We start from the raw sequence: 21137 nt of genomic DNA on the forward strand, positions 1-21137 counted from the left end.
GTTGACACCAATGGCGACAGCTAGTCTTACTGCGGTCCGACACATAACGAAAAATAATTTACAGACAAAATACTTTACAATCTACATGCAGTACCAGTCAAAAGTTTGGACACACCTACTCATTCAAGGTTTTTTCTTTATTTTTAGTATTTTCTACATTGTAGAATAATAGTGAAGACATCAAAACTATGAAATAACACATATGGAATCATGTAGTAACCAAAAAAGTGTTTAACAAATCAAAACATTTGTTATATTTTAGATTCTTCAAAGTAGCCACCCTTTGCCTTAATGACACCTTTGCACACACTTGGCATTCTTTCAACCAGCTTCACCTAGAATGCTTTTCCAACAGTCTTGAAGGAGTTCCCACATATGCTGAGCACTTGTTGGCTGCTTTTCCTTCAATCTGCGGTCCAACTCATCCCAAACCATCTCAATTGGGTTGAGGTCGGGGGATTATGGAGGCCAGGTCATCTAATGCAGCACTTCATCACTCTCCTTCTTGGTCAAATAGCCGTTACATAGCCTGGAGGTGTGTTGGGTCATTGTCCTGTTGAAAAACAAATGATAGTGGGACTATGCGCAAACCAGATGGGATGGCGTATTGCTGCAGAATGCTGTGGTAGCCATGCTGGTTAAGTGTGCCTTGAATTCTAAATAAATCACTGACAGTGTCACCAGCAAAGCACCCCCACACCTCCTCCTTCATGCTTCACGGTGAGAATCACACATGCGGAGATCATCCATTCACCTACTCTGCGTCTCACAAAGACACGGCGGTTGTAACCAAAAATCTCCAATTTGGACTCATCAGACCAAAGGACAGATTTCCACTGGTCTAATGTCCATTGCTCGTGTTTCTTGCCCAAGCAAGTCTCTTCTTATTATTGGTGTCCTTTAGTAGTGATTTCTTTGCAGCAATTCGACCATGAAGGCCTGATTCACACAGTCTCCTCTGAACAGTTGATGTTGAGATGTGTCTGTTACTTGAACTCTGTGAAGCATTTATTTGGGCTGCAATTTCTGAGGCTGGTAACTCTAATGAACTTATCCTCTGCAGCTGAGGTAACGCTGGGTCTTCCTTTCCTGTGGCGGTCCTCATGAGAGCCAGTTTCATCATAGCCCTTGATGGTTTTTGCGACTGCACTTACAGGAACTTGCTCCCATTCAGCCGCAAGAGCATTAGTTATTGAAATTTTCCAGATTGACTGACCTTCATGTCTTAAAGTAATGATGGACTGTCGTTTCTCTTTGCTTATTTGAGCTGTTCTTGCCATAATATGGACTTAGTCTTTTCCCAAATAGGGCTATCTTCTGTATACCAACCCTGCCTTGTCAAAACACAAATGATTGGCTAAAATGAATTAAGAAGGAAAGAAATTCCAGAAATTAACAAGGCACACCTGTTAATTGAAATGCATTCCAGGTGACTACCTCATGAAGCTAGTTGAGAGAATGCCAACAGTGTGCAAAGCTGTCATCAAGGCAAAGGGTGGCTACTTTCAAGAATCTCAAATATATTTTGATTTGTTTAACACTTTTTTGGTTACTACATGATTCCATATGTGTTATTTCATAGTTTTGATGTCTTCACTATTATTCTACAATGTAGAAAATAGTAAAAATAAAGAAAAACGCTGGAATGAGGTGTGTCCAACCTTTTGACTGGTACTGTACATTTAAAACCATTAACATGTAGTGTGTGTGTATATCTATCAGTTACATACATGTCAGTACATACACACAACAAGTAGGTCACATGGAGGAGAGGCGTTGTGCCCTGAGGTGTTGCTTTATTTGTTTTTTTGAAACCAGGTTTGCTGTTCAGGAGGAAGATGAATACAGAGAAAAAGAGAGGGAACATGATGAGAGGAAAGAGTGTATGTGCACGCTGGTTTCTACAGGTTCTCTGAGAAAACAAGGAGTGCTTTTCAGGTTATCAGAGGCAACTTCTCACATAGTTCGGATTTATACAGCTGGACATGCAATACATGTATGTGGGTTAAGTGCCTCGCTCAGGGGCACAACCACAGTATGTCCCCACCTGGGATTCGCAAGTGCTCCCATTGGCTCATTTCCAAAACTACTGTGTCAAACTGGCAACCTCATACTGGGACAGACTGCATACAACTGCATTCAAAACCTGTAGCTCACTCATATGTAGGAAATAGTGTAACACAAAATGAGGCTATTACTATACTTAGAAATGTGTAAAAAATAACATCTCTACATTTCTAACTAAAGTTCCATATAGTCCATGAGCAGAGCAGCTGGCTTCCATCTGACGACATGGCCTAATGAAAAACCTATACAGGAAACTCCCGGCGATCCCATTGGAAGCTGTGAAACCACTAACTCAAGTCGAGGAAACACCTGCAAATGTAATCTACTGCTGCAGGGTCGCAGAACAGAGGCACCTATTTCAGAGGGGAAGAGAAAGCACGAGTGAAGGAAGGGGTTTAAGTGTATGTCTGTGTCTGTCTGGAAAAAGCAGAGAGAGACAGAACAGGGGCATCCAGGATCCATCCAACCAATGTAATGCTGGCGTTGTGTTGGAACAACCATAGCGTTTTAGAATATTGGTGCAATAAGTGCAATATTTTGAGGCCAATGTTCTTGACTGGCAATGTTCAATTAAATTCATCAACAGAAAACTGTTTGAGTTGGGGGAGGTCATAGGACTAATATGGGACAGGCTGGGGGAAAACTAAAATGGAGAAATGTTTATACACAATACAAACACATACAAACAACTGTAGGGGGGGATAGGTTATCAGACCAACTAAAGGTGATGTAAGGAGGGATACAGTAGATGTAGAGTGTATGGGGGTTTCCTCACCGACACCAGGCACTTCTCCAGTGTGTCCAGGATAATCAGCTGGGAGAGGTAGAGGTTCTTCTCAGCAGCTTCCCCGAATATCTGCTGGAGAGAGGAGAGGAGGAGAGGGGAGGGGAGGGGAGGGGAGATGAGGGCTTACAGACACAGAGGACACAGTGATTCGGCAAACACCACTTCCAGCCCTTAGTGGGCATCCTAAACTTCAGTTGACTTGGAGTTTTGACACAATACACAAGCCTTCCAGGAGGTAGGGTTGATGACGCGCAACGTAGTGATCCCCATTACTCATGCTAAAGTCAAATAAACAGCTAAAAGAGATATGTTAAAAACTCCACTTACCATGTTGTTCACATTTTTTAGTACGTTCGTGAGGCCACTGATGACGAGGGAGAACTTGTACTTAGAGATGTTGATGAGACATTCCTTGTTGTGCTCTGTGCCGACTTTGGTGTGGTTGTTCTGATGTCCCATTTTAACGGGAAGCTAAGGAGAAAGAGAAGAAAATCATGTGTCATGCTAAAGTCACAGGAGTACGTAGCCACGGGTGAACGTGTTAGACAGTGGACCATATATGCAGCAGGTTTGAGCAAGGCTAATGGAATTACACAAAGCCATGGTTTCACGTTCTTATCATGTGTCTACACATATCCACACTACACATTTCCACACAAGAAGTGCTATGTCACACCTCTCGCGCTATGAGGACGTCTCCGACACCTGACGAAGGTCAAGGTGCAGATGTCCTGCAGTCACAGAGCAATGAAGCCCTGTGCTAAGAAGAACCTCGCCACAACTCTAACATACGCCCACAGCTGTACACCTGCAGGCTAAATCTCACTCACACACACAAGGGCCAGCTGGGCCAGACCTCATGGGCAGGAGCCCCTGTAAGCTTGCCTAGTGTTGTGGCTGGCTAGTGTGTACGCGGGGCACATCAGGCCTGGAGTGTTAATGAGCCGTAAGCAGCAGCACAGATGAGAAGTGAGCTTTTCTGCATGGAGCACTCCTCCCTGATGTGGCTCTGGCTCTCCTTCAGGCCCGTGCGTAGAGAGCCAGGATGTTGTTAGCCTCAATTTCCACTTCCAGGCTTCCCCAACAGCCAAGTGATGAACAGGCGTGGGAGTATGGTAAGGGGAGACTACACTGTTGCAGACCTAATAAGGAAACAGTTCGGTTCAGACCTGCATCCATGGTAAGGAAGAGGCTCATGGCCTAGGACTGCTTACTAGCTGGATCCTCTCTACCACTAGGGCCCCTCAGGGAGAAACCTTGGCCTGGGAATGAAAGTCCAAAAACAGAGGGTAGGAGAATAGTCAGCCGTCTGAACTGGAATGCACAGAGTCCACACAGGCCCATCCCTGCTTCATATCTTTCACATCCAGTTCAGCTCAGGGACTGTCCGTCCGGGACCAGAGACAGACAGTAAGCACTTTGTTTCACAGGCCGGGATTGGAATTCCTAAAAGGTCACGGAGCCATCTCTTCCCTTATGTGCACTTTGGCATAGCTGATTGACATTGTATACACACTAATGCACTGTGTGCTCATTACATGATTGGGGGAAACAGGGGGAAGGAAATGAACATTGGATGAGAGGAATGAGCCAAGAGAAGAAACGTAATTAAAGTGAGGCCTATTTTTCATGAAAAGAGAACTGTTATTGTCCCTAGATGGGATGTTTAGATATTCGCATTAAAGATGAATTATGTAAAAAAAAAAAAAAAAAAAAAGTGACATAACAAATTTGACTCAATGATCTTCATGTACAGTGGGGAGAACAAGTATTTGATACACTGCCGATTTTGCAGGTTTTCCTACTTACAAAGCATGTAGAGGTCTGTAATTTTTATCATAGGTACACTTCAACTGTGAGCGACGGAATCTAAAACAAAAATCCAGAAAATCACATGGTATGATTTTTAAGTAATTAATTTGCATTTTATTGCATGACATAAGTATTTGATACATCAGAAAAGCAGAACTTAATATTTGGTACAGAAACCTTTGTTTGCAATTACAGAGATCATACGTTTCCTGTAGGTCTTGACCAGGTTTGCACACACTGCAGCAGGGATTTTGGCCCACTCCTCCATACAGACCTTCTCCAGATCCTTCAGGTTTTGGGGCTGTCGCTGGGCAATACAGACTTTCAGCTCCCTCCAAAGATGTTCTATTGGGTTCAGGTCTGGAGACTGGCTAGGCCACTCCAGGACCTTGAGATGCTTCTCACGGAGCCACTCCTTAGTTGCCCTGGCTGTGTGTTTCGGGTCGTTGTCATGCTGGAAGACCCAGCCACGACCCATCTTCAATGCTCTTACTGAGGGAAGGAGGTTGTTGGTTAAGATCTCGCGATACATGGCCCCATCCATCCTCCCCTCAATACAGTGCAGTCTTCCTGTCCCCTTTGCAGAAAAGCATCCCCAAAGAATGATGTTTCCACCTCCATGCTTCACGGTTGGGATGGTGTTCTTGGGGTTGTACTCATCCTTCTTCTTCCTCCAAACACGGCGAGTGGAGTTTAGACCAAAAAGCTCTATTTTTGTCTCATCAGACCACATGACCTTCTCCCATTCCTCCTCTGGATCATCCAGATGGTCATTGGCAAACTTCAGACGGGCCTGTACATACGCTGGCTTGAGCAGGGGGACCTTGCGTGCGCTGCAGGATTTTAATCCATGACGCCGTAGTGTGTTACTAATGGTTTTCTTTGAGACTGTGGTCCCAGCTCTCTTCAGGTCATTGACCAGGTCCTGCCGTGTAGTTCTGGACTGTTCCCTCACCTTCCTCATGATCATTGATGCCCCACGAGGTGAGATCTTGCATGGAGCCCCAGACCGAGGGTGATTGACCGTCATCTTGAACTTCTTCCATTTTCTAATAATTGCGCCAACAGTTGTTGCCTTCTCACCAAGCTGCTTGCCTATTGTCATGTAGCCCATCCCAGCCTTGTGCAGGTCTACAATTTTATCCCTGGTGTCCTTACACAGCTCTCTGGTCTTGGCCATTGTGGAGAGGTTGGAGTCTGTTTGATTGAGTGTGTGGACAGGTGTCTTTTATACAGGTAACGAGTTCAAACAGGTGCAGTTAATACAGGTAATGAGTGGAGAACAGGAGGGCTTCTTAAAGAAAAACTAACAGGTCTGTGAGAGCCGGAATTCTTACTGGTTGGTAGGTGATCAAATACTTATGTCATGCAATAAAATGCAAATTAATTACTTAAAAATCATACAATGTGATTTTCTGGATTTTAGTTTTAGATTCTGTCTCTCACAGTTGAAGTGTACCTATGACAAAAATTACAGACCTCTACATGCTTTGTAAGTAGGAAAACCTGCAAAATCGGCAGTGTATCAAATACTTGTTCTCCCCACTGTATATACAAGGGCCTTTCTCTTAGAATACCATCAATTAATTCATGGAAGGGACACCATATAAAGACCATATGATGAGACAATGTTATAATGTTGAGATATGTCTTGCTGACCAATTCTTATCAAGGTACTCTTTGAAAACAGACAGTGACACTAAATAAAAAGGTATCGAAACGTTCTCTAATTAATGGAAAATCAATGAAGAGATTCAAGCCTACAACTGCATTTTGAGCATTCTACTACCCATGACTTCTATAAAATATTTTGTCATTTTGGCCACACACATCAATATACAGTAATTTAACATAATTTATAATTTAACATCAGTATTCCAACAGTGTTGTTCACTGGAGCCATCTCGTCTTTTGACAACTCAGCTGCTCTAGGGTTGACTGCAGGGAGTACAGCTACGACTGGAAGTTACTTTTTCGTGGCAGGTCAGGAGAATTTACGTAGCAGGTTAGGATAATTAACGTGGCAGGTTAGGAGACTTAGGTTAAGGTTAGGAAAAGGGTTAGGGTTAGCTAAAATGCTCTCCTAACCTGCTTCAAAAAGTCACTTCCGATCATAGCTGTACTCCCTTTAGTCACAACTCTGCTTTAGGGGGTATGGTGGGGTGGGGGTGAACAGATTCAGTTTCCATGACGATGCACCAACACTGCAGAGGTCATGGTTTAAAGAAGAGATGCACTGATGATATGACGATTCTGGGCTGATGCTGTGATGACCAATACTACTAGGTTGAGGTTCTTCTTTCTCATTAATCTAGTACATCACATTGGCATCCACCAACCTCTCTCGGGTAGCTTTTTACATTTACATTACATTTTAGTCATTTAGCAGACGCTCTTATCCAGAGCGACTTACAGGAGCAATTAGGGTTAAGTGCCTTGCTCAAGGGCACATCAACAGATTTTTCACCTAGTTGGCTCGGGGATTAGAACCAGTGACCTTTCGGTTACTGGCACAACGCTCTTAACCACTAAGCTACCTGCCGCCCCAGGTGCATGCATTACAACCAAGACAATTTAGGAATCTGAAGTTGCATACAACTGTGATTTAGACTTGTTCACAACACTTTCATTGTTTCTGGACACTGGGTAGATTTTTGGGAAAAATAAGCAAGGTTCACACAGAAAATCTGATTCTGACTATGAACTCCACCCTCATAAAGCCAACACATGCAATCCTATGACATAGAGCCCTCAAATTCAACTCTGGAACCCGAAGCCAGTTCCACTACATTTTTTCATTGTTCCCCTCTAATCAGGGACTGACTGAATTAGACCTGGACACCAGGTGTATACAATTCATTATTATGTAGGACAGAAAACCAGCAGGCTCCGGACCTCGTAGGGTAAGAGTTACCCCTGACTTAGAGGCTTCTAAATGGTCTTAACAACACAAGGTGGATTTAATCCCTTATTACACTTTCATCAAACTGTAATAAGCCGAGCAGAGCCGCTAAGCCTGGGTACAATCACCACTCTGTGCATCAGAGTCCCTCTGTAGCCTCTGAAACCTGAGGCCCAGAACCTACCCAAACTGCACACAAAGTGCTGATATTCATTTTCAAAAGGCAAAGAAAAGGAGGTATGAGACAGTCTTATACCCAAAGTTGTACTGGAGCTGAGGGCAGTTGCACAGTGCGCAATGGCACTTGGAGCAGGTTTAGGCTAAATCCAAACCTCTGCATAGTGCAAGCCTAGCTAAACTAGGCCTAACCCTTTTCAAGTTTATTTGTAAAACAGATTTCACCCAAAAGAGTTTAAAGAAGGTTAAGAGTTTCTGGCGGCATTGCTTGCACTGCAGCATGGTTGCAAGAACCATCCCAAAAGAACCATCTGTTTCAGTCCATTTCGTGGTGGTCTTTGACGACCAAAACAGACAAAGCTCAGTTTCCAATGGATGAAATTGAGACCCAGAGCTGCTTTACAGACATACCAGCTCTCAAGCAACAACAAACTTTCCAACAAATAAGCTGGAGCATTTTACAACCTTGATCTTACAATATGATAATATTGACTGATAATGACTCCTGATGAGAAACAGTTAGGGGCAACAGACAAGTGTAAAAACTATTGATGGACTGGATAGACTACCTGACCCAATGATTCACATAGCTTCAATCTCAAGTTCATTAGAGGAATCTTTGGCACCCTTAAAGGGATACTATAGCAGTACTGTACAGTAGCATATGCTAGTGTACCTGTAGCCTTCCAGTCATTGCACAAACGCTAGTCAGCAGTGGCTCTCGGGACTACCTCTAACTTCCTTCACACTGCACGCAGACACCTAAACAGCTTAATATTGCAGATAGATTGTAACTTCCATCAATGTAATTGTCTGCATCACATCCAATCCCCATGTTTTTTATATCTATACTCCCCTTTATTACTTTTCAACCCCGCCATCCTTTCCCTACTTGGGGTAAATTAGTGAACAACAATGCTTAGGCCTCTACTTCCAGCTTATACTTACTATCTACATTTTATGGACACAGTCAATTTTACAATAATTATATTTTATTAGTTTTTGCTCCTGAACTTCTTCTACTCTCAACCTCTCCGATCATTTTCATGATGTCCATCCGGTTTGCTTCTATATGCCATATCTTTCTAACTGTGCTCTTTCCCAAAAGCTCCCAACATACAACCTATATACTTACATTATTAGTTATCTTGTTATTATTTGTTGTTAGTTGTTATTAGTCCCATCCTTCAACTCCATTCAACACCTCCCATCTAGCTCTTAACACCATCCATATAGGATTTCTATTTGCCATATATATTTCAACTGTACTGTGATGTTTTACAAAAGTTCTGAACCTTTCTATTCTCATTGCTTCTACAGATTGTGAATTAAAAATAAACATTTTTGCTAAAAGTATTATTATATATTATTGATCGATTGACTATGACTTTTCAGATCACCCAGTAATGCTATCTGCAAGGTTAGCTCCAGGTAAATATTGCAATCCTTCAGCCATTCCTGGACCTGTGTCCAAAAACAAGCTACAAATGGACAGAACCAAAACAAATGATCTAATGATTCTGTCTCTTCACAGCTAAATCTGCAGAGCTGGGAAGATTGTATCCCCCATTTAAATAACATTATATTGGTAGCAAGAATTTTATATAATAATTTAAATTGAAAGATTCCAATTTTTGAATCCGATGTCGTTTTGCGTGTCAGTTCATAAACACTATGCCATGGGATCGGTACGTAAAAAATCTCTTCCCAACTATTTTGCAATCTATATGGGACGGCTGTCAATCCTTTGGTCCTTAAATGAAACTGATATACTTTTTTTATTTATCACAGTTTTCCTTAACCAATTATGTTCTTTAATGTAAGGCCGACAGACAAGTTCCTTACTTTCTCCCCTTTCCACTTTCCTCTTCCATTTTTGCGGTAAGGCTGCAATTATTTGGTTGTAATTTTGGGTAGAGCAGACATTTCCATATGTTTTTGTTAGCTGCATGTGTGACATAACTCCACCAGTCCTACCGATGATATCATTTACGAAGATTATACCTTTTTTAAACATTTTGTCAAAAAATTAAGGTTTTTTGTCAATTAGTATATTTGAATTTAACCACAATATTTGTTGCATTATTTGTTCTCTCGTTTCTGGAGGATTAAATTGAAATTGCAACCAACTTTATATGGCTTGTTTTAGAAATAGTGATATTTGGGAGATGATTTCCTTTTCAAATAACTGAAAATGAGTGGTTGTAATCTGAATAAAGGGAAAAAGGCCATTCTTGAACATTGGGTGAGACAATCTTACTAATTTGCTTGAGAACCAGTTCGGATTTAAGTATAACTTTTGTATGACTGAAGCTTTTAGTGATAGGTCTATTAATGCTTTAATATTTAATAATTTCTGTCCTCCGAATTCATATTCATTATATAAATAGGCCCGTTTAATTTTGGCTGGTTTGCCGTTCCAAATAAAATGGAATATTTTTTTCTCATATAATTTTTAAAAAACTGTTCGCTAGACGTAGGCAAGACCATAAGCAAATAGGTAAACTGGGATTCATGTTGCTTTTTTATCTTAGTATTGAGCCTTTACCTCAGAGCAGAAACATGGCCAGGTTGCAAATCTAGATTCCTCAGACAGACAGTAACATGACTGTTGGCTGACAGCATGCAACGAGTGTGTGTTCTTCATTTTTTTCACTGCATGTGACAGACCTTGCATTTTAATCAGTGCATGTTGGAGTCACACCTCTCATTTGTTTACAGTTAGCTATGACTCCCTAGCTGGTACAGTAGTGACATCTGTTCCCCAATTTACTGCCAGAATTAGCCAATATTAGACGTTATGTGCAACCTCTCCTAACAGTCCGAGTTAGCTATACCAACACCCAAAATCGAAGCAACATGAAAATGCATGTTTAGTTGGCTAGCTAGCTATCTTAGCTAGCTAAGTACATGGGAAGCTTACTAGATAGGTAGCTAAAAGTAACTTGCACTTTTGTTACACATCATCCTAACAGATACAAAAATATTTGTCCTAACGTAGTAGTTACTTTGTCTATAGCTAGCTAACGTTAGCTAGAAAGCAGGCTAGTATGCACTTTGCAGTGGCAGAAATAAGTTAGCTAGTTACCTGTTCAAGCCCTCCAAATGCTTCACTGCTTGCAGTTTCAGCTAACTAACTACTCCCACTTCCAACTCATATACAATATAATATTACCTGCTCGTCGAATCTATTTATCACGGCCTGAACCCATTCCACTGGTTTATGTGCCGCCATGGCCGAGCAGATGGAAACCGCGAATGACTGCTTGCAATTCCAATACGAATGTGGAGGTTCGTGGCGATGTTAAGCCTGAAATAAGTTCCAAAACCGCCGTCTGAAGAAGACAGTACGGGTTGGTTATTTTCCCCTTTGAGCAAGCTTTACCATGCCACACCACCGGATGTCATCCCAGTGAAACCGATGGGGAGAGGAGATTACTGAGCAAAGATGCCCGTGTGTCTGTCGCTTGTTGATGTCGAAGGTAAGGTATGTAACTAGATAGCTTGACTTGCTACCATATGTTAATGAAAATATCTAACAATATTATTACATGTAATCCAGGAGTTTTTGTTTGAATTCTGGTTCTCCTCTCACAACACAAGTCACTCAGAAAAGCATCTGTAGCCAGTAGCATGCTGCAGGTACATTTGGCATTTAAAAAAATCTATAGCTGTGCTACAGAATTAATCTGTTATCATAAAAGTGTATTGCAATATTCAGTCTCTTTTTGCCACACACACACTCTCTCTCACTAGAGACAAATGTGTAGGCTACTTGTCCAGAGAGGTTTGTGCTGTAGAAGTGGATCTACAGCAAAAGTAGACCTTTACTGCAATCTACAGGTCTAAGGTCACACTAGCATACAGAAAATGTAAATGTAGGCTATCCACAGAAAATGGAAATGTGTGTGTGTCTGTTTGAGAAGTTAAACCAGTTCATTCCCTTGTCACTGAGTGTCCTGCATCATGTATTTTTTATTACTGGTAAATTAAGTATGGTTTATTTTACAGTACATTTATTTTAGACAGAATCACATATCTGGTTGAATGTTGGTTGTGGGACATATCTGAAGTACTGTGTGTGTTCCATTAATCACACTAATGCCAGGGTCAGTATGTGTGTGTGTGGATACATTTACATTTACATTTTAGTCATTTAGCAGACGCTCTTATCCAGAGCGACTTACAGTTAGTGAGTGCATACATAATTTTATTTTTCATACTGGCCCCCCGTGGGAATCGAACCCACAACCCTGGAGTTGCAAACGCCATGCTCTACCAACTGGGCTACATCCCTGCCGGCCATTCCCCTCCCCTACCCTGGACGACGCTGGGCCAATTGTGCGCCGCCCCATGGGTCTCCCGGTCGCGGCCGGCTACGACAGAGCCTGGATTCGAACCAGGATCTCTAGTAGCACAGCCTTAGACCACTGCGCCACTCGGGAGTAGGCATGTTCTATACAGTATTCAGGACAACATTACTCTATTTAGCATACACCGTGACTATGACTGCATAATAGACTAACCTAAAAATACACATTATTTTCTAATAAATGTGTTAACAGGGGAATATACAGTGGGTGAAAACAGTATTTAGTCAGCCACCAATTGTGCAAGTTCTCCCACTTAAAAAGATGAGAGGCCTGTAATTTTCATCATAGGTACACGTCAACTATGACAGACAAAATGAGAAAATAAAATCCAGAAAATCACATTGTAGGAATTTTTTTTTTTTTTTTTTTTTTTTTGAGAACTCTGTTTATTAAGTTTTACACACACACAGACAAGACAAAGCAATATAAATAATATACTCAACTAGAAAAAAAATACAAATAATACATATAAAAAAAAATAACTTTAAAGATACCATACTTTAGACAAGTTAAACACACCAGGCAGAAGGCTACAAAAGGTTAAAGGGCAATCTATAGTATAGGGACAGAGCAAACACCTCACCATTGTTCCTGTAAACAGTTAAGGGATGGGGTGGAGAAATGCAACCACTCACAGACAGTCAAGGCCGCAGACCAATCATCCACTGGACCAAAAATAAAAAGTTTACAATGCTTTAAAATAAAAAATGAATATTAATAATTTTATGTAGGCGTGAACAGAATTAAAAAATAAAAATAACTGGGAAAAACAAGCTCACACCTTAGTCTCTGCCCGGGCAAGATGAACAAGGCATCCGCAGGTCACAATCAATAAGCACATCAACCTTAATGCCCCCCCCCCCCCCCCCACCCCAGAAAAAAACACAGAGAAATGCTCATCCAACCCCTAAGTCACAGGGGGGTCAAATACAGACTTATTTTGGTTTTAATAGGAATGCCATCAGAGGATGGACTGTTTAAAGTAAGACCGGAATGGAGCCCAAGCCTCATTAAACAGTTTGGGGTTCCCACGTGAATTTAATTTAATTTTTTCTAGTTTCAGAGAGCACAACACATCTCTCACCCAATATTTATAAGATGGGGAGCTGCCATCTTCCAGTTCTGTAGTATTAGCCGTCTAGCTAAAAGAGTTGTATAAGCAACAGTGTCCGACTGGATTCTTGACAGGGGGGTGCTTATGGGCAGTACTCCAAAAAGGGCTGTAAGGGGAGAGGGATCTATAACAGTGTTATATATATCAGAGAAACATTTAAATATTAATTCCCAGAAACCTGACAGTTTATGACAGCCCCAGAACATATGCAACAGTGTGGCCGGTTAAATTTTACATCTGACACAGGTAGGATCAAAATCAGAGAATATTCTTCCAAGTCTGGCCCCAGACCAGTGGATACGGTGAACCACCTTGAATTGAATGAGGCTGTGTCTAGTGCTAAAAGAGGACGAATGCACCCTGCGCAGCACAGATTCCCAGGTGTCTTCCCCAAGTTCCTCCCCCAAATCCTTTTCCCATCGAGTCTTTAAAGGCACCAAAGAAGGGTTCTGTAAGTCATGAATGATTGCATATACATCTGAGATTGCGCCCCTAGGAAGCTTGTTCAGCTCCAGGATGCTCTCTATAGCTGTATTCACAGGCCTATGGGGAAATTCAGGTGTGTTAGCTCTGACAAAGTTCCTAGTCTGGAGATAGCGGAAAAAGTGGGATTGGGGGAGGTTGAACCTTTCCTGTAGCTGAGCAAAAGAGACAAATGTATCATCAAAGAATAATTGGGCTAGTGAGGAGAGGCCTAGTGAGTGCCAGATGTCAAAAGCCCCATCATTCAAAGATGGAGGAAATAAAATGTTCTGATTGATTGGGCCTGATAGAGAAAAGCCTCGGAGGCCAAAGGCTAAGCGGAACTGATTCCAAATTTTAAGAGACTGCTTTACAATTGGGTTGACACACCTTTTGCCTAGGGACACTGGGAGAGACGAGCACAATACAGAAGAAAGTGCAGCAGGTTTACACGATTCAGACTCCATCTGGACCCAGATTGGTTTAGGGCCAGTAGGATCAGTCTGCAGCCAGTACAGAAGGGCTCTGAAATTTGCAGCCCAATAGTATGTCTGAAAATTTGGTAGAGCTAAACCCCCCAATGACTTAGGCTTCTGTAAATGTTTTCTACCAATCCGTGGTACCTTGCCATCCCAAATAAAATGCATGAATGTTTGATCCAGTGAAATAAAAAAAAGATTTTGGAATAAAAATGGGTAGACATTGAAATAAATATAGAAATTTGGGCAACACACTCATTTTAATGACATTAATCCTTCCGATAAGAGAAAGAGGTAGCGCATTCCAAAAAGCAAAAGATTGTTTCAAACTGTCTGCTAGAGCAACCAAGTTTTCCTGAAACAGATTTGAATATTTCCTTGTCACTTTAACTCCCAAGTAGGTGAATTGATCCCGGACAATCCTAAACTGAGAACTTGTAAAAGAGCACTTTAAAGCAGCCTTGTTTACAGGAAAAAGCTCACTCTTGCCTAGATTCAGCTTGTACCCTGAGATTGATCCAAACCTTTTAAGAACAGATAAGGCGCGTGGCAATGAGGTATCAGGGTTAGAGATAAACAAAAGGAGGTCATCCGCATATAGCGAGACTTTCTGCTCTGAGCCCGTCCGGATTATTCCTTGAATGGCATCATTAGAGCGTAATGCAATGGCGAGAGGTTCGATTGCCAAAGCAAACAACAAGGGGGAGAGTGGACAGCCCTGTCTGGATCCGCGGTGCAAGGGAAAATAGTCAGAGGACAAGTTGTTAGTCCGTACCGAAGCCATGGGGGAAAAATAAAGAATCTTTATCCACGCAATGAATTTGGGGCCAAAGCCAAATCTATAAAGGGTGGCTGTTAGGTAATCCCACTCAACGCGGTCAAACGCTTTTTCTGCATCAAGTGAGACCACCACCTCTGGGTCCTCCGACGCAGGGGAGTACAGTATATTCATAAGGCGCCTAATATTGAAAAACAAATGCCTATTTCTCACAAAGCCAGTCTGGTCAGAGTGTATTACTTGATGCAGCGAGCCTTCCATACGGATGGCTAAAAGCTTGGCTAGGATTTTGTAATCACAGTTTAAAAGCGAGATTGGGCGAAAGGATCCACATTCCAGGGGGTCTTTGTTTTTCTTTAATAGTAATGAAATTGAAGCCTGATAAAGACTAGGCGGTAGCTTTGAGGTATTAAGGCACTCTGCAAATAGTCGAGACAAGAATGGGCAAAGCAGACCAGAAAACGTCCTGTAAAATTCGGTTGGAAAACCATCCGGACCCGGTGATTTACCGCTTTTCATTGCGGACACTGCTGTTGCAATCTCCTCAGGTGTAAATTCTTCTTCTAGATAGTCATGGGTGTCTGTATCAATTGAAGGCATATTCAGGCCATTAAAGAAGGAATCAATCAGCAAAGGGTCTTGAGGGGATTCAGAGGTGTATAGCGCAGAATAAAATTGTTTGAATTGATCATTGATCTCTTTATGTATAACTGTGGTGGCACCAGACGGGGTCCTTATTTGTGGGATTAAACGTGAGGCCTCAGATTTACGGATCTGATGTGCAAGGAGTTTACTGGCCTTGTCGCCTTGTTCATACACTCTGTACCGAGCTCGCAAGAGTAACTGTTCAGCTTGCCTGGTAGAAAGCTCATCAAATTCAGATTGGAGTAGTTGGCGCTCTTTATGCAGATCAGAAGAAGGAACCGTGGCATACTTCTCATCCAATGTGGCTATGGATTCGCTCAGGTCCCGAAGTCGCTGAGAGCGAACTCTGTTTTGGTTGGCTGTATAAGAAATAATTTGGCCACGTAGGTATGCTTTGAGAGACTCCCATATGGTAGAGCAGGACATACCTGGTGTTGAATTAGTTTCTAGGAATAAGGTGATTTCAGAAGAAATGAAATTGACAAACTCCTTATCTGAGAGTAAAATGGGGTTAAGACGCCATTGATAACACATAGGAGGTCGCTGGGGAAACTCTAGTTCAAGCACTAATGGTGAATGGTCCGAAATAACAATACTCTTGTAAGTACACTGCCGAAGGTTAGGCAAAAGTTTTTTGTCCAAAAAGAAGTAATCAATCCGGGAGTATGTTTGATGAACATGAGAATAAAAGGAATACTGTCTATCTGTAGGATGTAGGAAACGCCAGGCCTCAAACATGGCATATTTCTGAAGAAAGGCTTGAATAAGTAGGGCACATTTAGATGGGCCTGTAGTTGTTCGTGAGGACTTGTCAAGAACTGGGGACATTTTGCAGTTGAAATCCCCCCTAAAATCAATAAATGAGAATCTAAATTGGGTATAGCAGACAAAAAGGAAGAAATGAAACTTGTGTCATCCCAATTGGGAGCATAAACACTAGCCAAAACAAGAGGGGTAGAAAACAGTTTACCGGTTACTATGACGTATCGTCCCTTAGGATCAGCGATAACCTCAGAAGCTACAAAGGGAGTGACTTTATCAACCAAAATGGCAGCCCCTCTTGATTTACTATGAAAGTTAGAGTGGAACACTTGACCAACCCAGTCCCTACGCATCCTAAAGTGCTCACCAGTCCTCAAGTGAGTCTCTTGTAGAAATGCAACATTTGCATTCAAACCCTTTAAGTGTGTCAACACCCTCTTACGCTTCACTGGGTTATTAACCCCTTTGGTGTTCCACGAAATGTATTTGATCGCATTGTTTCGGCCCCTCTGGGCATTCCCGTTATACAACCCCGTCATTAGAGCATAGAATGGAAAAGCAATGAGCGCCCAGAAACCCCAGAATAACTTGTCTCAGAGTAATAATGTACGGTGGTAGATGTTGAGAAAAAGTACGGAAAAAAACCCCAAAAAGACAGAATGACAACATTAGAACTGAACAATTCAACCCCTCCCCCCACCCCCTCCCCCCATCCCAGACAGTACCTCCCCAAACGAGGTACAAGCCTAAATAGAGCATGTTCTCTTCGCACAGTATGTCTGTGAGAGTGCGGTCTTAAACCTAAACCCACAGTCCCGCTCTTTAAAGTCGTGTTTTGTTAGTGGATCAAACAGCAAAAAGAGATAATCATTTTTTAAATAAAAGAAATTAAGGTGAATCCCTTGTGCAGACGAAATTACAAAAGCACCACTTGTAGATGTATATAATTATATTCCCAGTCTTATAACAGGCATTTGAGAGAGAAAATAAAGAAAATAAATAGAATGTATAAAGGCTCTCAGCCGAAAACCTAATTTGAAGTAAGGAAATCGTAGTAAGACAATCAAAAATGATAATAATTATTATTATTATAATAGTTGTCTAGTTGAATGCTGAAACAGCTTACAACCAAGACCAAAAAACTACGTGTGCGCAACGTTGAACGCTTGCTGGGCATAAATGACGCTCAGAACTTTAAAATTTAAGTGAAGACCCCAAAAAAACGTGTCGCCTCGGGAAGCATTTACTGTTTACTGGGTCAATGCAAACGGATGCAGTAAGCAAATAACCAAGAATATTTTGAGTCACTGAGACACTATGTAAACAAACTGAATAGGTGAGCAAGACAGCCTAGAAAACACAGGAGTATAGTAAAACCGCAATACAATGAAATTAAAATGACTGAATGCTTGTAAAGGCAAGCACACTAGATGATCAAAACATTAGATCACATCAAATAAGCCTGAATGGGTACGCCAACCCCACAACTATACAAAATTAGCATGTTGTAGCTAAACATAGTTGTACCACAGGTGGGTTACTTACTATCCACAGTTCGCTAGCAACAGTTGCTGAACTATGAGCAAGTTCAAGACTTCTTGATGTGACGTTGAATGTGAGAGAGAGCCTCATCCGGAGATTCAAATGTGTAGTCTTTACCATCATGAGATAGCCATAAACGGGCCGGGAATCGCAGTCCGTACTTCACACCTGGATGGTCCCGAAGTAGTCGTTTGGCCTGTCCGAAAGCTGCGCGCTGCCTGGAAACAGTGGGGGGAGTAGTCCTGGTAGATGGAGAAGCTCTGTCCTTGAAAGCTCAGAGTGGTATTGCGGGCTCGTCGGAGAATCTCCATCTTCTCATGGAAAAAGTGCACTCGAAGAATTATGTCACGGGGCCTCTCCCCATCCCGGGGCTTTGGGCGCAGCGACCGGTGGGCACGATCAATCAGGGGCTTTTCATCTAAGGCTAGAACATCTTTCAGCAGCCCAGAAACGAAATCCGTGGCGCGAGGCATTTCCGCTGACTCTGGGACTGATACAAGTCTCAGGTTATTGCGGCGAGAGAATCCCTCCAAACTTACACAGCTCTCCTTCACCTTTTTCAAATCCGCAGCTAGGCGTTTCACGTCAGCCTCCAGGGATGTAGTTAAGTCGGAGACATTTGTAGCGAAGGTCTCCAGTGCTGCAATCGTTGTAGTGTGCGACTCCATTGTTGTTTTGAGTGATGCGATTGCCGGCACCGTCTCGTTCCGCAGGATGGTTAGATCTGCTTTTAAAGTATCAGAAACCTCCTTTATTCGGGCCTCAATCGTAGCAACCACCTCCGTTTTCATTTCAACTATCTCAGAGCGTAGTAGTTTGATGGCCTCGAGAATGTTCACTTCAGCGCCGCCAGGCCAAGCCACCCCCCGGGTAGAGTATCAGTCCCCGGTCGTCAGGCTCAGGGGAGGGCGGTGATGAGAGTGTGTCTTGTAGGCCGGGTTTTCTCAAAGTCATGCTTTTGGCCTTATGTTTCGTCGACATGCTGATATTTGGAAGTAAAGTAGTCTTGGTTTTTACGGGAAGGGATCACCAAAATAATATATGAAAATAAATACGGTTTTGCTGCAAAATTCACATAAACTTTAAAAATACCACGGGAGCAAACGGAAAACACGTCAGTCGCACATGGCGTCCCTCCAATCCACATTGTAGGATTTTTAATGAATTTATTTGCAAATTATGGTGGAAAATAAGTATTTGGTCAATAACAAAAGTTTCTCAATACTTTGTTATATACCCTTTGTTGGCAATGACACAGGTCAAACGTTTTCTGTAAGTCTTCACAAGGTTTTCACACACTGTTGCTGGTATTTTGGCCCATTCCTCCATACAGATCTCCTCTAGAGCAGTGATGTTTTGGGGCTGTCACTGGGCAACACAGACTTTCAACTCCCTCCAAAGATTTTCTATGGGGTTGAGATCTGGAGACTGGCTAGGCCACTCCAGGACCTTGCCCGGGCGGTGTGTTTGGGATCATTGTCATGCTGAAAGACCCAGCCACATTTCATCTTCAATGCCCTTGCTGATGGAAGGAGGTTTTCACTCAAAATCTCACGATACATGGCCCCATTCATTCTTTCCTTTACACGGATCAGTCGTCCTGGTCCCTTTGCAGAAAAACAGCCCCAAAGTATGTTGTTTCCACCCCCATGCTTCACAGTAGGTATGGTGTTATTTGGATGCAACTCAGCATTCTTTGTCCTCCAAACACGACGAGTTGAGATTTTACCAAAAAGTTCTATTTTGGTTTCATCTGACCATATGACATTCTCCCAATCCTCTTCTGGATCATCCAAATGCACTCTAGCAAACTTCAGACGGGCCTGGACATCTACTGGCTTAAGCAGGGGGACACGTCTGGCACTGCAGGGTTTGAGTCCCTGGCGGCGTAGTGTGTTACTGATGGTAGGCTTTGTTACTTTGGTCCCAGCTCTCTGCAGGTCATTCACTAGGTCCCCCCCGTGTGGTTCTGGGATTTTTGCTCACCGTTCTTGTGATTATTTTGACCCCACGGGGTGAGATCTTGCGTGGAGCCCCAGATCGAGGGAGATTATCAGTGGTCTTGTATGTCTTCCATTTCCTAATAATTGCTCCCACAGTTGATTTCTTCAAACCAAGCTGCTTACCTATTGCAGATTCAGTCTTCCCAGCCTGGTGCAGGTCTACAATTTTGTTTTTGGTGTCCTTTGACAGCTCTTTGGTCTTGGCCATAGTGGAGTTTGGAGTGTGACTGTTTGAGGTTGTGGACAGGTGTCTTTTATACTGATAACAAGTTCAAACAGGTGCCATTAATACAGGTAACGAGTGGAGGACAGAGGAGCCTCTTAAAGAAGAAGTTACAGGTCTGTGAGAGCCAGAAATCTTGCTTGTTTGTAGGTGACCAAATACTTATTTTCCACCATAATTTGCAAATAAATTCATTAAAAATCCTACAATGTGATTTTCTGGATTTCTTTTTCTCATTTTGTCTGTCATAGTTGACGTGTACCTGATGAAAATTACAGGCCTCTCTCATCTTTTTAAGTGGGAGAACTTGCACAATTGGTGGCTGACTTAATACTTTTTCCCCCACTGTAAATGAAGACAAAGGCTATCAATTCAATGCAAATATTACTGTATTAAAGGAAATCGCTGTATTAAGCCTGCGTTGAAGACCGTTTGAATGGCTTGGATAGGCCTATGGAGATGGCAGAAAACATCCTGATTAGAAGGGAAGCTTTGTGAGGCTTCTCCTGTTGAGAGGTGGAGGGAAGATCCTCTGGGAGTCCAGATGTGGCAGCATGTGCCACTATGCTGGGCACTACAGAAGAGAGAGAGTTGACATGCACTTTAATTTAGAAATTATGTTATATTGTATTCTTAGTTTCAACTCATTACTTTCACAAATAAATGAGAACCAGCATCTTGAGGTTTAGAAATTAGAAATCATTTTACATAAGATCACTATCGATAATATATAATGTACTGTATATAGGGTTTACACCAATATCTCAAACAGTAAATGTCCTGCTGTATGGACTTACACATGCTATCTTCAGCAGTAGTCTGGTCTTTAGATTCAGAGTGGCAGGAATTCTTCTTGGAATCCTTCTTGTTCCCGATCTTGAATGGCTAAGAAAGAGTTGAAAGACAAAAACATGTCAAAACAACAGTCACAGCTGAACAACCTCATGGTAATAACAAATCACATCTTACACACCAGCACACCAATATTTATAAATGGTTTTGGAATTAATG

General features: G+C 42.2%; 1 protein-coding gene across 8 annotated transcripts in view; it reads right to left on the bottom strand.

The window, feature by feature from the left end:
• Window positions 1-21137, bottom strand: part of LOC121556694 (neurofibromin) — a 69836-nt gene that overhangs the window by 43164 nt on the left and 5535 nt on the right. Inside the window, exons 1-3 of one of the 8 annotated variants that reach the window (XM_045213991.1) lie at window positions 10921-11643; window positions 3182-3325; window positions 2843-2926 (exon numbers count right to left, since the gene is read on the bottom strand). In XM_045213991.1, the coding sequence (XP_045069926.1) occupies window positions 2843-2926; window positions 3182-3325; window positions 10921-10980 (288 nt within the window). In that variant the 5' untranslated portion in view covers window positions 10981-11643. Of the gene's footprint in view, window positions 1-2842; window positions 2927-3181; window positions 3326-10920; window positions 11644-20422; window positions 20701-20923; window positions 21012-21137 lie in introns of those variants that run through there. The other 7 variants (XM_045213960.1, XM_045213959.1, XM_045214007.1 and 4 more) reach the window with 7 other exon arrangements.

Source organism: Coregonus clupeaformis, chromosome 5, assembly GCF_020615455.1.
Source record: "Coregonus clupeaformis isolate EN_2021a chromosome 5, ASM2061545v1, whole genome shotgun sequence".
Taxonomy (NCBI): domain Eukaryota; kingdom Metazoa; phylum Chordata; class Actinopteri; order Salmoniformes; family Salmonidae; genus Coregonus; species Coregonus clupeaformis.